The sequence below is a fragment of the Macaca mulatta genome, chromosome 2 (genome assembly GCF_049350105.2).
Source record: "Macaca mulatta isolate MMU2019108-1 chromosome 2, T2T-MMU8v2.0, whole genome shotgun sequence".
In the NCBI taxonomy this organism is placed as follows: domain Eukaryota; kingdom Metazoa; phylum Chordata; class Mammalia; order Primates; family Cercopithecidae; genus Macaca; species Macaca mulatta.
Genome location: NC_133407.1, coordinates 51826521 through 51844255, shown reverse-complemented (window position 1 = coordinate 51844255; position 17735 = coordinate 51826521). Strand labels below are relative to the sequence as shown.

Genomic DNA, 17735 nt, shown 5'->3' with positions numbered 1-17735 from the left:
TATAAGTGTATTTTTCCCCAGTGAACACACATAAAGCCCCAGAGCCGCTGCTTTAGCAGATGGCACAGTGCACTCTCCATAAATTCTCATGTCGTCCTCTGGTTCTTCCTGATGACCTTCAGCTGCTCCAGGGAGATTCTGTTACTGATCGTAAAGAGTGAGTAAGTCACGAAGAAGGATACTGGAGAGTGCAAGCAAAATAGGAACTTCCTCAGCCCAAACCTCAGGTATTTGACTATCTGTGAACCTTAAACTTGGAAAATGGTTGCCCGTGGTACCTGGGACATTTTGGGTCAGGGCCTTGGGTTTCCACACAACAGTATGTACTCGAAGCCTATCTATGGTCTTTCTTCCTCAGGACTTTTCTGAATTTAGAACTAAAAGTCTTGTGTTCCAGAGAGCTACTCAATTCTGGGTAAATGGGAGGAGTTGTCACTTTGGAACTGTCTCTAGGTTCTGAGAAAAAGATCTTGTCTGGAAATTCAGAAATATTAACAAGCTGAAGATTTACTAGGTAAAAGAAGAATGGGTTTAAAGAACTAGTTTCTATTTGCTTGTCTTTTGGGTGGTCTAAGTAATCTAATAATGGCTCTGTAGCAAGGTAATATGAAAAGTGGTAACAGAAACCTTTGAGGCCTACCTGTTTAGATAAATGAATTGTTCAGGTGATAGTTTCCAATCTGATGCCAGTCTGAAGATATGTGTGTGTGTGTGACTTCACTTCCCTTTCTACTTTGAGTGAAAAGTATGCTTGGAAGAGAGAAAAGTTTATGATCATTAGTATCCTTGATCACAGTACTGTGAATATTACAGACAGAGGCCACTTTGCAGAAATTTCTATTATCCAGTTAAACCTTGAAATGATTTTATCTGACATACAGAGAATTGCAGACACACATCAAAAGTCTGCTTCTCCTCTGGCTGCCCCAAGGACATTCTGATGAAGTATGTCAGGGACATCCTCTGAACCTTCCTCCTGGTCACTCCTTCAACTGGTGAACTTGGGTATGAACTTGCGTCTGTTTTTGGAAAGTGTAATAAATTAATACTAAACGGGATCTGTTTCCTAGCAAAAGACAAACACTTTCTTAAGGTCTTAACTGTCTTAAGGTAGTAATTAAAAAGGAAAAAATGCAGATTTTAGAAGTTATTCCATGGAAAATCATTTTCTATTGAACAGCTGCCAATGCTTTGTGAGTGTATTAGTTTTCTATGGCTGCTGTCAGTTGCCACAGACTTAGTGGTTTAAAATATATAAAATTTATTATTTTATACTTCTGTAGGTTAGAATTCCAACATAAGTCTCACTGGGATAAAAATGAGGTGTGGCTAAAAAAGAGGTATCAAGAGGGAAGCTCTAGGGGAGAATCTAATTCTTTGCCCTTTCTCGTTCTGAGAGGTCACCTGCATTCCTTGGCCATACCCTTTTCTCCACTTTCAAGGCTCCAACAGCAGATAAAGTCCTCACGTCCAATCACTGTGACCTCTTCTCCCTCTCTCTTTCACTTTAAAGATCCATGATTACAGTGGACCTATAGGACAATCCAGAATAATCTCCCTATTTTAACATCAGCAGATTAGGAACCTTAATTCCATCTATAACCTTAATTCCTCTTTGTGATAAACATGACATATTCAGATGTTCTGGGGATTAGGATATAGAGTTTTTTGGGGAACGTCAGTCAGTCTGCTATAGTTAGGAACAGTGATTTTAGTCAGCACTATATTCACTACCCCAATTACATTCACTACCCCAATTGAATTGTTAAGGAATAGGGTGGAAGTAGAAGGAATCATGAATAAGGAATCAAAAGATCAAGGTCATAGTTTTGCCCAACTCATAAATTGGCTTTAGAAAAGTCATCTGATCCCTGGACCTTAATGTCATAAGTTTTAGAATGGGGTCATTTGATTAGTAAATATTCAACATCCTTTTCAATTCCAAAATGCTGTGGCTTGATTCCAATCCATAAGCCTTAGTCATTTACATACATGTCTTCCAAGTTTATGAAAAAAATAAAAATTTGCCAGTTACCACTGTCATAACTCAGGAAAACGTGGAGGAAAACTAAAAAATAGATAGTTCAGCAAATGATATTCAAGGATAACAAAAAACTAAAAACAGACTAACCAAACCAAAACAAAGCAAGCCAAGCAAGACAAAAACCTGGAAACAACGACAACAAAAAATCAACCGACAGAAACTGCTAAGAAGACAATTATGTCTCGATATCATAATGTGAAAGAACAAATCTTACCTAGTAAGGATGAGCTTCTCGGAATGAAAAAAAAAAAATCCAAGAGGAACCAGAAAATGACATCCTCTTTCATTTCAAAGCTTCCAGACATATTGCTATCCTCTTACCTGTACCCAACCCTTTAGTTCAAATTATTTATTTATTTATTTATTTATTTTTGAGATGGAGTCTCGTTCTGTCACCCAGGCTGGCGTGCAGTGGTGCAATCACGGCTCACTGCAAGCTCCGCTTCCCAAGTTCACGCCATTCTCTTGCCTCAGCCTCCCAAGTAGCTGGGACTACAGGCACCCGCCACCGCACCTGGCTAAGTTGTTGTATTTTTAGTAGACACGGGGTTTCACTGTGTTAGCCAGGATGGTCTTGATCTCCTGACCTCATGATCCACCTGCCTCGGCCTCCGAAGGTGCTGGGATTACAGGCGTGAGCCACCGCGACCGGCTGAGTTTAAATTATTTAGGAGGATCGGTGACTGTGTGGAGGCTGGCATTTCGTTTGGTACTAAGAGACATTCTGTTGGAGTTATTACTATGTTAAATATTAAACATTTTCATCAATATCCAGGACAAAGAAGCATAAAAAACCAGTTAGTTAAATTGAAGATGACACCCAAGAGTAAAAATATCCTCTAGTAACTTGCAAAAGAGCATCAGAGCGCGGTTGAAATGTGGTGCTGACTTTTGCTTGAAGGTGGGGGACTGACCTCAAATAATCCTTCCCAGTCCTGTGGTTATTTGATTTTATTAGATTTAGGACAAAGTACTACTTTAGCTATATTACAAAATATTATTACTAAATAATGAGCTTCCATTCTAGAAGATTAAAACAATGCCTCACAGCTCCAAAATAGAGAAGCATGTATAGTGTTTTATACTTTTATATGCTCGTTTTATAGTGCCATCCAACTTCTCCTTTTTTTTTTTTTCTTTTTTTAAACACGCAAGCAAATTAGATAACTGGGACTCCCAAAAAAGCAAGGAATGCAATGTCTGAGAAGTAAAGAAAGACATGACTCAGTTTTATCCCCCTTTCAGATGTCTGGAAAATGGAATATTTGATCAGTACCTGGATTTTGTGCCCACTGCTATTAAAGAACATTACTACGTGCCTATTGCTATCCTAGGACACCTTCCTGTATACCTCTGAAATATGCAGAAAAATGCTGATATATGTTTGAGCAACAGTCAGTCTCCCTGGATCAAGTAGGGCAAAGGCAATCTTTTACAGTCTGTAGCAAGGAATTCCATGGAGGGCAGGCCACCTAAAGGTTCTGTCAACTTAGCTTCATAACCATAAGTTGGAAATTTACACTATCTGATTTCTAGTCTTTCTGTTACTAAGGGTGAAACTTTGGCATTTAAAACTACAGTTATCTTTCTTTTGCACACATTTTGATTTTTTTCCTATGATAATTTAGGATCTGATTAAAGCTGCCAAATAATACAGGTCTTGGTGAAGAGGGTTGGAAACACTGAAAAATCTGAGAAGTTATTTTGGTAGAACTTGTGTGCAGCGAATGGTTCTTGTTATATACAAACACTACTGCAAATTTTTGCCAGCAGGAAATCGTCTAAATGCAAGTTAGTTACCATATGAGGTAATAATGGGATGCACAGGGACTGTTTGCAACCCCAGCAAGGATATTGCTGGTATGCTTCTCCAGGATTTCCAGGGACTCATTATTATTTAATATTTCAAAAATTATACGCTACAAATGTGCTAAGCAGTGAACAGAGAAGCAAAAATTAACAAGCTCTTAGCCCTCAGGGGATGTCCTATGTTCTAGATGAGACAACATTCATACACAATTCCCAAAAAGTTCACCACTAAAAAGGAAAGGGAATTTTCTATCCGATTATAAATAGAGATTGAAATTCTATCAGAAACCATTTTACTGTTTTGTGATAAGGGTAGAATTAAGACATCATTCAGGTAGCTAGAGTTAATCTATGGTCACTGATCTTTGTTTTTCTTAAAGAATTACAAAGAAACTGATCTTTTTGAATGCTTCTGAAGGCTCCAAGGACTAGAATTTTAGATGTCCTTTTCAGTATAATAAAAAGAGCAAAATGTTATAGACATGAGTCTTAATCACATTTTGAGACTTACTAGATTATATCTGTGTTGTAAAAAGACAGTCAATTCTTAAGGTCACATTTTGACACTTCCCTCAGGCAGAAAGCACATAACTAAGCTTTGTGAGGCATGATAATGGGGTTAAACATAGCAGTTTCTGTAGACTCTTAAAAAATGTATAATCTCCCTCTTTGTACAACAGTAAACCATAGTAGCATTCTCAGCAATATAATACCAGTTGTAATTTATTTATGTATTGTTTTGTTTTATTTTTACAACAGCCCTTTGAAAGAGGCATTATGTCTTCATTTTATGGATAAGAAAGCTGAAGCTCAGAAAGGTTGAGCAAATTACCCACAACCACACAGCAATGTGCAAAGCCAGGATTAGAATCTGGTCTGTTTTTTCCCCAAAGCCTTTACTTGTTGCACTATGCTACACCACTTCTCTAATGGAGGTGCAGATTTTATAGGTGACAATTCTGACATCTTCACCGGCACAGATACTATTCTTTTACATTTTTACGATGTGAAAAACAAGAAAAATTTCTGTTAAAATTATATAGGTTACATTTTTCCAAAACATAATGAAGACTTGAGTTTGTGATGGGGGATTGCTGGATAAACATTTGAATGTTCAGGACCAGAGCCCAAGACTTTGTCTTTGTTCCTGCCTAATCCACCCACTGGAAGAGGACCTCTGCTTTGTACTAGAGACCTTGTTTCTTCCTTCCCTCTTATGCAAATGTCCTGGGTTAGCATGGTCTCTCGCGCTTCTAAGCCCTAGCATATGGTCTGTTCTCTGCCTAAAGTATGGTTTTTTTCCTCGTCTTTGTCTGGCTAATCAACTCCTACTCATCTTTCAGTTCTCAGCTGAAGAATCATTTCCTAGGACAGCCCTCCCTGACCCCTAGACTTGGTCTATTCTTCTGAACTCCAGCTCTTTACTCTTCTTACCATCTATTAAATACTACCACAATTCCTTATTTAAAGTCTGTTTTCCCCTAAAGGATGTGAGGCCATATCTGTCCTTATTGGAACTTGATACATGTAGACATTCAATACTGATTTGTTGGATCAGCAAATGGACAATTGCCTTTACTTAGGAAGACATTCTTGTCATGAAAGACCTAGATGAACCAAAGTGGTATTCAGTGAGGGAGACAGGATCAGCTTAGCCAACTACTCTAGTCTTTTCTTTGCATCTTTCTTTCCATGCCTTCTCCTACCATTAGACATAGTGGTGGGACTTTAGAGAAAAAAGGACAGAAGGGTCATTCAGACTGACTCTATACTTATCCTTATGCTAAAAATGCATAAATAGCCCTCATAGTTCACAATAGGTCTGGCTAATACCCTGGAAAGAAGAGCTGATAAGATTTGGGGTTAAAACTATGTCTGGCTGAGAATAGAGTATCCATTGGTTAGGCCTGTACTCTATACATTGCTTGTAAAATGGACCAAGTCAGATATCTGGCAGAAGACTTGGGATTCAAGAATAAAAACCATTTTCATTAGAGCAATAGCTAAACACAAAATCCATCAGAACTGAAGTCTTAAGACTTGGAATCCAGGGCCAGCTCTGCTGTTACCTATTTGTGGGGTCCTGGGGAAGGCATGGTCTTGGTCTCATTTCTACCCTCCCAGAGTTATTCAAAGGCTCAGATGAAAGCATGCATGGGAGAGAATTTTAATATTTATAAAACATAAACTTACTCGTGTTGTAGTTCATTCTGCTTTAGAACATTCTCCACAGTGACAATATCTTCTGCTTTAACACGGAAGTCAACTGTACTGTGAGGTTTGATTTGTGTGACAGAATCTGGCTTCCAGAAGTCAATCTGAATAAAGGGCAAGATAAACTATATTGGATACCTATAATTCAATGGGTGAATGATCATCTGTGAGCATGTTATTGCTCTACTCAATTGAGTTATTTTCAAAATCAAATCATTCATGAAATTTGTTGAAAATATTTCCTTTGAGTGAACAAGGGTTGGAACCAAGCAGTTAGATGTTGATAAAACTGTTTACAAATACATATATAACCTTGATTGATTATCAATGAACATGAAAAAACATATAATCATTTCCCATAATGCTAGTTAGTTGTATTCTGTAACTGTTCTTTTCTATTTATTGATTTTCTGGATCACTAGCTTATTGGGGTAGTAGTGTTGTGGTAATGGATCTATGTGTTAGATGAATGATGAATTAACTAGAACTACAAAAATTAATGGAGAAATGTAAAGCTATTTTACTTTTTAATGGACTTACGTGTTTTTCTTGGAACTCAATTCTGTGCAAGTCACAGTAATATGCGGAACCAGGAGCATCCCTGACCTCTGGTGGATACATCAGGAAGAAAAATGATATCTTTTCACAATGGGTATATTGGCACTGTGGCTGGAAACAAATTGCTCTTGGGGATCCAGTCATGTACCGACATTTTCATTTATTTTGTTACTCATCAACTATTGTTGAGAACCTATGATATGCTAGGCTCTGTGTCTGAGACTAGGAATACATTAGTGGGCAAATCAAACATGGCCTTTGTCTTTATAGGGGAGACGTTAGAGAATATGAAGCCCAAAACAGCATTTTTTAAAAAATCTGTGGATGTGTGGTTTTAAGTATCACTTTTCAGTGGAAAAATATTAACTAAAACATACTGCGTCTTGTAGGTGTCTGTTTTTCTCTTCCTTGCTTGTGCTAAGTGGAAGCCTAGAAGTCTGAGGTCAGCCTGACATTGGGTCTTTCTTTGTCCCTGTGTCTCAGCCAATCTCTGTTCAGATGTTTGCACATTGCTTTGGGGCTAGAAATGTGTCTGATGGTGATATTTAGGACCACTGCTTGGAAACTTGGAAGGGAGTCTGCGCAGACTTAGAGGCTGTGCAGCAGAAACTGACGAGGTAATACTATAAGACATCTCAGTTTCAGATACACTTGTGGGGCTCCCAGTAACCTATATTCTGTCCTGGCAAGCTTCAAACCACTGTAGATATTTAGAGGTGGTGAGTCATGAAGCAGGCCCATAAGGAATGTCAGGGCCATGGGAGGCAGGGATACTGGCATTCCAGAAGAAAAAAGCATGAGGTGAGGTGAGTGTCACAAAGGGATTGAAAGGAGAGAGTATCAATGTTTGGATAAGGATTGGCTGTAGAAGGTGACCTAGTGAGTCAAGGATGAGAGGGTTCAATGAAGTGTGGAAGTATAAAGACATGCTAAGAATAGGACAGAGAAAGCAAGGGACTGGTGACAACTTCTAGTTAGCCAACATTGTGGAGAGAAGGGCAATGAAGATAAGCACATTATAAGAGAAAGCGTATTTTTGAAACTTAGCTCTGAATTTTGTTCCTAATAAACACCTGTCATTCTATGGTGTGGTGGGAGAGGGAGGGATGTCTTTATTATAGACGACAAGGTTGAGAATTGGCAAAACACATAGAGTCCTCCACGTATCTGTAGCTGACCTGACAGTGTCCTGCTGGTACATAATTGCGGGGACCTTTTAGTGTGCTCCGTGTACTCCCGTTGCTAAGATCTGCTCTCTGTGCCTGAGGGTTCTTTCCTATAGAACTGGGAAAAGTCAAATTCTCAGCTCCAGGTAGACACGAGGTACCAAGGAAATTACTCTTTGTGGTTCAACCAATAATCCTGAAAAGCGAATGTTGAACTACTCCAACTCCTTCACCTCTTAGGTGGGATAATTCTGAAGTGTGTTGTTTGTACACATTCCTAGCGTTTCCCTGTGGGTTTACCTCCAGTTGTCCTCTGGTAGCTGGCTTAACACCGTTTCCTTTGTTGGCTGCCTTTACTTCTATGTAGCACTCCCCACTTCTTTACCAGGGCTCCCTGCGCTTCCCAGACAAAATTCTTTCCCTTGAATCTTTGTCTCGGGGTCTACTTTGGAAGAGCCTATATTAAGATGCCAGCTTTCCACTCAAAGCATCAAATGCCTGCATGATGTTCTTGGTGGTGGTTCTAGCAGAACCTTGTGTATATCTAGTGCCGCTTCAGAACAGCTTAATTGATTATAAATGGTTTTCTTTCTAATATCAAACTGAAAATTGCCATCTGTATCCTCCTAAGCTCTTACCCATTGGTCCTAGCTCTGCCAAGTATTAGAAGAGTATATGTATATATGTAGAGAAAGTGTTACTTTTAAGATTACGGTATGAGCATTATGGATTCTTTAAGAGGGGGCAAATAAATCTCATAAATATGTTTGACAGAAACTTACAGACCTAACCTGAGGTTGCTTAAAAATTTCAGTTTGATGTGGAGAAAACTAGTTAGCAAATCTGTCAACATAGAACTCTCTGGAGTGCCGCGTGTGTGACCCAGACCCCCTACACTAGAGTTAGTCTCTGGTACTTCCTAGGAGAAACATGGCTGGAAATCAGGAGCGATGCTATAGTCTCACAGGTGTTTACCTGTGCACCAAATATGAATACAGGTATTAAAGTCAAAGTAATAACATAAGGTGATAAATTTCAGAAATTACTAAGACCTTGTGAATGAGATGTATGTCTGAAATATAAACATGGAGTAAAATATAGGATGTAGATGTAGGGAATTAAACTATACATTATGAAGTTAGAAAACTGAAGTTATAAAATTATAAATGTGACAAAGAACCATATAGAACATTTATTGGATGATTAAGAGATATCTTTAAATGATAGCATTATATTAATTTAATCAGTCGGCTGCCTAACAACTAAAGAATCCTTCCTAAAATATCTCGGAAAGCTAGCCCAAAAGCAAGATAAAGTAGCATGCCAACCTGAAATTTTTCTGGGAATAAGATTGGCCAATAAAAATATAAATATTGGTGTTGGGGATCTTTGTTTCTTCAGAAATTTGCATGAATTTGTTTCTTCATGTTGCATTTGACTATAAGTCAAACATCTGATAGGCTTTTCATTTATCTTGGTGAAATTTTCCTTTTTTGTTGGAAAAGAAAGCAACTTCTACTCAAGGCCCAATTCCAGACAGCAGGGAGGAACTTACCGGTACAGTAGGAATGACAAGAACATTGGAAGACAGTAACCATGTTACTCTAGGTATAGAGAAAAATGCACCTTAAATTTGAGAAACACAGACTTCAAGACAGTCCAGAGAAAAGTGAATAGGTTTTACAGTGAATGCCTCCAATAAAGGAAAAAGTACAACCCTGATTGTGAGGAGATAAAATAAAATCCTTACTATTCAATTATAGATGAGAAAAGAGGGGCTACTGGAGTACAGTGTGGTTACAAATCTGTCCAATATATTCAGCATTTAAAAGGACATGTTCAAAAGCTGAGAGGAAGGACACATGGCCAAGGATGAATACAAAGACTGGATGCCCTTGTAATGATCTTATCAGGAAGGCTACAGACCAGAATATGCTGTTCCCATAATTGCTAAGGAGAATAAAATCTCATTTCAATCATGTTGAAAATAAAAGAATAAAGAAGAAATATGTTGGGTCCAACTGCTTGGAGCTAAAGCATGATGTCTGCAGCCAGAGGAAAGAAAGAAGCCCTATTTAACTCTTTTTTGGCTTCTGTGTTTTCCAAGAGAGAGTTACACTATCCCTTGTTTATTCGATTACTACTGAGAGATGAAATTACCACAGGGATAAGTAAAGAGTTTTTCATGTTATGATTTAAGCAGAAATACCTTCTTTGGAAAGAGAACATTGAGGCCCAAGGTAGATGAGGACATAGGTGATTGATTATACCAGCCATATAAATTGTATTCAAAATTTCAGACCTAATGATAGTAATAGCAGCAAACACATGTAGTTCTTACTATTTAAGTTCTAAGTGCTTTACCTATATTAATTCATTTACATCTCACAACAATCCCCTACATAAAATAGTATTATCGTCTTCATTTTACAAATGAGGAAGTTGAGACCCAGAGAGGTGTCCAAGTTTGACTAACAAGTAGTAGGGCTAGGAACTGAACCCAGGCAGTCTGAGTCCAGACTCTCTGCTCTTGACCACTATGAAATGCTGAATTTTAGATAATTAAAAAAAAATACTGCAGATGTGATTGCAGAACTTTCTCAGCAATCTTGGAATAATCAGAGCTTGAAGGGCTCACTGGGGAGTAGAGGGAGCAAGTTTTAGATTTTATAGACAAGAAAACAGGTGAAGCCCAGAAGCAGGAGCTGCTGGGGCCTGGCATGGATTCTGGCAAAGCTGCAGAGTAAACTGGAAGCAGATGGATTGTGAATGCTGAGAAAAGGAAGCTGTGGTCTCTGGGAGTCAGTAGAGTTTAAAGCAAGAATAAGTCAGGCCCAATTAACTTCACCTTATTTTTGGATGACAGCACTAACTTGGTAGAATGTTGAATCTTGATCTTAGTAAAGTATTTGATGAAGTCTCTGCATTGATATCTTTCTTTATAAACCAGAAAGCGTCAGGCAGAGTTACCCCTAGGTAACACCCCACTAGTTTGGGTAGTTGAGTAAACTCATGCAAGGAGACTAGGTTAACGAATCACTTCAGTGCTTAACATTATGTCTGGTACATTGGAGATTCATGATAAATATGTACTGAATGAGTGAAACATGAAGAAGGCCTCTAATTCAGTGACTCCTGACCTACTTAATATTTTCTTTTATCAGTGACAAGGATAAAAGTTGAACAGGCATGATTATCAAACTCGCTGGAGATACAAAGTTAGGGGGAAGAATTATTGCCCTGGATGACTGAATTAGTCTCCTAAAAGATCTCAACATGCTGAAAACAGCTATCAAGATAAATCTTAAAAGTGTAAATCTAAAATGCTACATATAGGTGAAAAAAGTCAATTAGGTAAGCACAGAAGGAGGGATACCCTGTTCGAGGGTGATTCATGTGAGGAAAAAAAATTTACCTAATGGTTTTGATTGAACACAGGTTTAATATAAGCTTATAGTGTTCTATGACTGCCCAAGATGCTAAAAGGAATCTTAGGCACCATTAATAAATGTCTGCTTTACAAATGAAGGCAAGCAACGGCCCTGTAGTATGTATTAATCAGAGCACACCTGGAGGTCCATTGTCAATTCTGGTAACTACATTTAAAAAAAGAAATGTAGACAGAAAGACTGAGCTGTATCTAGAGGTGAGCAGAATGATCAAGAGTCTGTAAACCAGTTTTAAGAAAAATTACAGAAAGCCTGAAAAAGATAAATCTTAGAGGTAACATGATATTTGGCTCAGCTAAGCCCAACAGGTCAAAGTTAGAGAAAGAAGTTTTCAGCTCAGAATAAGGAAGCAAACAGTTGGAATGATTTGCAAGGCAAGTGGGCTATTCCAAAAAGTAGTAAACGAACTATTCCCGGAATTACTCAAACAGGTTTTACCAGGGGTAGCAACTGCGGATGCTGTTTCCCAGAAGGAAATTCTGGATTTGAGTGAATCGCCAGAATAGATGAGTTTATATTTCTTTCAATTCTGAACCTCTGAGCCTGTGATTATGACACTATCCACCTTCTTCTTCCTTCCTCTAGGCCTTAAAAGCTACAGAATGACTATACATGTGTATGTGTGTGTGTGTGTGTGTGTGTGTGTGTATAAGCTAGCAGATTATTTTAGTTTATATGTTTATGAAAAAATGGCATTGGCCCAAGTGGAACTACTGTATTTGTGGTCGGCAATAGCTTCCTGCTACATTATATATACAGTTTAAAATGTCAGTTCTCACCTCGTATATAGTGGATAAAAAAAAAATAGCACAGAGATGTCAGTTTTTTGAAAGCAAAAGAGAAGTATGAAAATCACTCATGGCTTTTTACCTTCTTTTTCCCCCTTATGTCATATCATTAGGGGGACCTGAATCAAGGTCATGCAAACCCAAGCTGTTTGATTTGGAATGAAAGAAAATCAAAGAGGACAGATGATACATGGGATGTGGAAATGAATTTGAAGTTGGACAAAAGCCCAGTTTTTCAGTAATATCCAGGTTGATCATTTTTCTCTTTTGCCTTAGAAGGAAAGTGACTGCACATTAGATGTTCTGTGACCTTCGTGACAGTTCCAACTCATCCAGTTGTCACTCTGTCAGCTCTTTTAAAAGTTACCATGGATTTATAATGCTACAGGGCTTATGGCAATCTAATTTAGGCAGAAATAGAAGACATTATGGCATTAAATGTTTTCCAAGATTTTATTTCTTGCTACCAAAAGTGCTATAGTTAACATTTCATGTTTTTTTTCCCATTGTTGGAATCACAGTGCGATCTAAGATTTTAAATTACATGTGAAGCAAATCAAAATTGTTACTTACCTGGGTGGTGCTGGCCAAATCGCGGATTACGTTAATGTGATTTTCATCTTCAACATTAACACGGAACACCTTTTCGCTGAATAGTGAGATAGTAGAAGCACAGAAAATTTAAATTGAGTGATGTGTCCAAATCTTGGGGCTAGTAAGGAAGAAGGACTTGCTCCTTAAAGATGGCTTACTTACCCTTCAAAGTGCTCACCACCATGATGAGCAGATGCCAGGGCCACAGTTGCCAGAACCAAGAGCGCCAACATTGTGTCTGACTAGGCCTCGTGGGTAGGTCTCATCTGCTTTTATAATCCAGAGTGTTCTTTGCTTTCTTCTCCTGATTGCAAACAGGTGCTACCATATCTTGATTAATAGTTTTCCTGGCATTGTTGCCTTGGTAGCTGTGTAAAGTCTGAGAGAGTATCTCTCTCAACACCTGTGGAAATAGAGTAAACACTCTCAAATTCAACTTATTTAATTTGGATATCAGAACTTGAATAGCCTGGGAGTAAATTAGATTTAAATAAAATCTATTTTGTATTTTTTTCCATTTTGAATTGAGAATTACATACAATAAATTCTGCAGATTTTCGTGTAAAGTTTGATGAATTTTGACAAATGTATAAACCCATGTAATAAACATCTCAAACAAGATATAGAACATTTTCATCACCCTAACAAATTCCCTTGTGCACTTTTCCAGTCTGTTTCTGTACTCCTCTCAGGCAAATGTTACTCTGATTTCTAGCTTTATACGTTAATTTTGCCTGTATTAAAATTAATGTAAATGAGATTATACTATATATATTCCTTTGTTTCTGGCTTCTATCATTCAAGATAATGTTTTTGAGATTTATCAGTATTTTTGTTTGTATTACCATTATTACTGTTAATATTATTTTTGAGACAGAGTCTCGCTCTGTCGCCCAGGTGGGAGTGCAGTGGCGTGTGATCTCAGCTCACTGCAACCTCTACCTCCTGGGTTCAAGTGATTCTTGTGCCTCAGACTCCAGAGTAGCTAGGATTACTGGAATGCACCACCATGCTTGGCTAATTTTTGTATTTTTAGTAGAGACACAGTTTCCCTCTGTTGGCCAGGATGGCCTTGAACTCCTGGCATCAAGTGGTCTGCCTGCCTCAGCCTCCCAGAGTGCTGGGATTACAGGCATGAGCCACTGTGCTTGGCTTTGTTGGCATTATTGGTTTATTACTTTTTATTAATAAGTGATATTCCATTGTATGGATATGTCATAATTTGTTTAGCTGTTTTACTGTTGAGATATTTGTGTTGTTTCCAATTTTGTGTTATTATTAATAAGGCTGCAATAAATATTTTTGTACAAGTTCTTTACTTGGCATATGTTTTCATTTAAGGGGGGTGAACATGTGAGTGGAATTGTTAAGCAATAGTGTAAATCTAGGTTTAACACAATAAGATTCTGCTAAACATTTTTTCCATCGTGGTTTGTACCATTTTAAGCTTCCATCAGTATCTAGTCGCTTTGTGTTCTCTCCAACACCTTGTTATTTTTAGTATTTAATTTTGGTATTTCTAATGAGTATAAAGTGGTATCTAATTCTTATTTTAACTTGTATTTCCCTGATGATTGGTAGTGGTGAACATCTTTTCATGTGTTTATTGATCATTTGCAAATCTTCTTTTGTGAAGCATCTATTGAAGTCTTTTGCCTTTTTAAAGAAATTGGTTGTGCTTTAATTCTTGTGTTGTAGCTGTTCTTTATATAGTATGGATACAAGTCCTGTGTTAGAAATATGTGTTCCAAATATTTTTCCCGGTATGTGGCTTGCATTTTTATTTTCTCAATGTTATCTTTTGATCAACAGATGTTTTTAATCTTGATAAAGCTTGTTTACCAACATTTTTATTTTATAATTAATGCCTTTACATTTTTTCAAAGGAATTTTTGCCTATCTCAAGGTTTCAAACACATTCACCTATTTTTTCTTATAACAGATTTGTAGTTTGAGGTCTTTATGTAAGATATGAGTCTTTAGTGTAAGATATGAATCATTCATTTTTAAAATATGGATATTCAGTAGATCCACTATTATTTGTTGAAAAGGTTTTTCTCACATGTTCTAGCACTTTCTCTATGGATCTCAATGTATGGTAATGGCTCTTTAACCTTTATAAAAACTTGTTTATCATGAGAAGCAAGGAGACAAACCAAAATTAGGGACATCCTCCACAAAAACTGACTTTTACCCTCTAGAAATGTCAATATTATGAAAGATAAAGGCTGAGATACTAGTCCAGATTGAAGAAGACTAAAGAGACGTCCTAGATTGGATCCTAAGTTATACACACACATAAAATGCACTAAACACCATGTTAGCCCTGGGAGGCATTAAGGTGAGCCCCAATTCACTGACCAGGGTTGTTACGGATGGTAGAATTACCCTAGACTTCCTCCTTGCAGGCCATGGTAGGGTTTGTGCAATAGTTAATATTGTTAACAATAGTTAACCATCAATGTCTGCCTTAGAAAGACAGGCAGCTGTTTCCTTAAGTTTCAGTATTGACTGTTCCATTTCACCTGAGGCAATAATCTGCGTACAACATTTTTTTTTTTTTAAACTTAAAGAGCCATTACCATACTTTGAGATCCATAGAGAAAGTGCTAGAACAAGTGAGAGTTGGTCAGGCACTAGACAACTGCATGCCTCACTGGGGAAAAATAACCAAACATAGGCAAAGGAGATCCTCAGAAGCCAAGAGACAAAATGTCATCGTATGCATTCTTTGTGCAAATTTGCCAGGAGGAGCACCCAGATGCTTCAGTCAATTTCTCAGAGTTTTCTAAGAAGTACTCAGAGAAATGGAAGACCCTCTCTACTAAAGAGAAAGGAAAATTTGAATACATGGCAATGGCAGACAGAGCCTTCGTGAAAAGGAAATGAAAACCTATATCCCTCCTAAAAGGGGGAAAATAAGTTCAAGGATCCTAATGCACCCAAGAGGCCACCTTCAGCCTTTTTCCTGTTCTGTTCTGAGTATTGCCCCCAAATCAAAGCAGAACATCTCGGCCTATCCATCAGCAATGTTGTAAAGAAACTGGGAGAGATAGGAAATAACACTGCTGCAGATGACAAGCAGCCTTACAAAAAAAAAAAGGCTGTGAAGCTGAAAGAATAATATGAAAAGGATATTGTTGCACACTGAGCTAAGGAAAGCCTGATGTAGCAAAAAAGGGAGTCATTAACTGAAAAAAGCAAGAAAAAGAAGGAGGAGGAAGACGAGGAAGATGAAAAGGATGAGGAGGAGAAAGATGAAAAAATGAAGATGAAGAAGATAATGATAAGTTGGCTCTAGTACAAGTTGTTCCCCTTGTCTATAAAGCATTTAAATCCCCTGTAAACCCTCATTCCTTTGAAAGAAAAAAATGAAAGGTAAGCCTGCCTAAGATATGTTTTTAAACTATTTATACTATCTTTTTCTGTATGGTTAGCACACTACTAAATATATTTTCTGATTGTTCTGTCCTGGTGGCATTTTCAATAGACACTAACGTTGCCTGCTACAGTACTGGGGTTGTAAATGGGCGTGGAAATTTAAAGTAGGTTCTTGTCATTGCACAGTTCAAATTAGTTATATATGAGGATGGTAGTGTTTTCATCTTCAGTTGTCTCTGATGCAGTTTATATAAAATAATCATTGTTCAGTTAACTGAATACCATGCTGTAATTGCAAAAAAAAAAAAAAAAAAAAAGTCACAGCTGTTTTGTTGATGTTCTCAATGCTTCGATGAAAGTGTTTTTATTAAACAAATTAAAGCCCAATTACATAACCTTCTGGATATGAAGGATATAAATGGTCTATATATTGATACTCTATCAACACAACTGATTAAAAAGTTGAAAATTTAGGCAATTCGTTGACTTTGACAAGTCTGCTTCTTTTGTGGGTGTTAATTATTTCCTTTTCTGCACAGTCTCATAGTATTTTGATTTTATTTATTCATATTGTTTCTTTATTTCTGTAGTCTAGTTGAATATTTGTGAAACCTTCTCCTTTCCCTGAGATTATAAGCTCCTCAAAATATCAAACTGTCTCATTCATTTTAATTTGTTCTTTAGCAAGTGCAAGGTACTTTGTTGAGTGGAAGGATATAGAAATAATGACAATCTGACATTTTCACAAGAAAGCCAGATTATTTTGACATTGTTCAGTAATTACATTATAGGGAGAGTAATATTCAGACAAATATTGCTTTCCTAGGAAAGTCAAATTTTATTCTTCCCTTGGGTTAATAGCAAACATACCTTCCAGAATTCCCTTTTGGTTATGAAAATTTACATCAAATAAAAATTATAAACTTATCTGAAGTCATAAAATCATCTTATTCTGACCCATGTATGTATTCTTAGAATTGACAATTTCCTTTTAGCTTCTTAGACTCTTCTCTATTTTCAGAATTAATGATCGAGTGGTGTACACATAAAATGTTTTTTCCCAAGATCAGCTAACTGGGTGCATTCAGGGTGGTATGGTCATAGACATATGGGATGTCTTTTTTACACTATGCTTTGGGTACCACAAAAATGATACATCACAACATTTGCTTATTCATGGATTTGTTCTAAATTATCATAACTTAATCTGCTTCGTACACCACATTTTAGTCTGTTGCTGATTCTTCCAGATTATAACCTCATTGCTCACTGTTCTGTTTTATGTATTTTCCTCCCCACTGACCTTGCCTTTTGGATTTGGCTTTTGTTAATGTCTTTCTAGCTTCAGCTTTTGCAATCCATCAACCCCAATTTGGGTTCTTTCTTCACTTCACTTCCCTAAGTTCCCCTTGTTTGCAACCAAAATTAAAAGTAAACTAGCTAAACGAGAGAACTTGTTATTTATATAACTAAAAAGTTTAGCAATAATGCTGACATCACAGGTTTAGTTGATGATATTGAAACCACCTTTGCAAAAATTATAACAGCAAGAAAATTATGACAGTGAAAAAAAATCTGACCTGACAAACTCCATTTTGCATCTAACCTCCAGGCTGTTCTCGTATATTCCTGATTCCTCAGTGTAGGCTTGAACTAACTTTGTGAGGAACTTAGTTTATAGTTGAAATTTGAAACAAATATGATAATATCCCTTTCCCAAAATAAACCCCCT

The 17735-nt window shown here is 37.3% G+C and overlaps 1 protein-coding gene and 1 pseudogene across 1 annotated transcript in view; one reads left to right on the top strand and one right to left on the bottom strand.

Moving 5' to 3' along the window:
• The window catches only part of CPB1 (carboxypeptidase B1), a 31815-nt gene extending 18790 nt beyond the window's left edge, over positions 1-13025 (bottom strand). The window contains exons 1-3 of the mRNA XM_015131768.3: positions 12785-13025; positions 12602-12677; positions 6047-6171 (exon numbers count right to left, since the gene is read on the bottom strand). Coding sequence (XP_014987254.2) covers positions 6047-6171; positions 12602-12677; positions 12785-12855 — 272 coding nt within the window. The 5' untranslated portion in view covers positions 12856-13025. The remainder of the gene's footprint in view (positions 1-6046; positions 6172-12601; positions 12678-12784) is intronic.
• A 1311-nt stretch (positions 13026-14336) lies between these two features.
• LOC114676171 (high mobility group protein B1 pseudogene) lies at positions 14337-16016 on the top strand (annotated as a pseudogene).
• The last annotated feature ends 1719 nt before the right edge of the window (positions 16017-17735 follow it).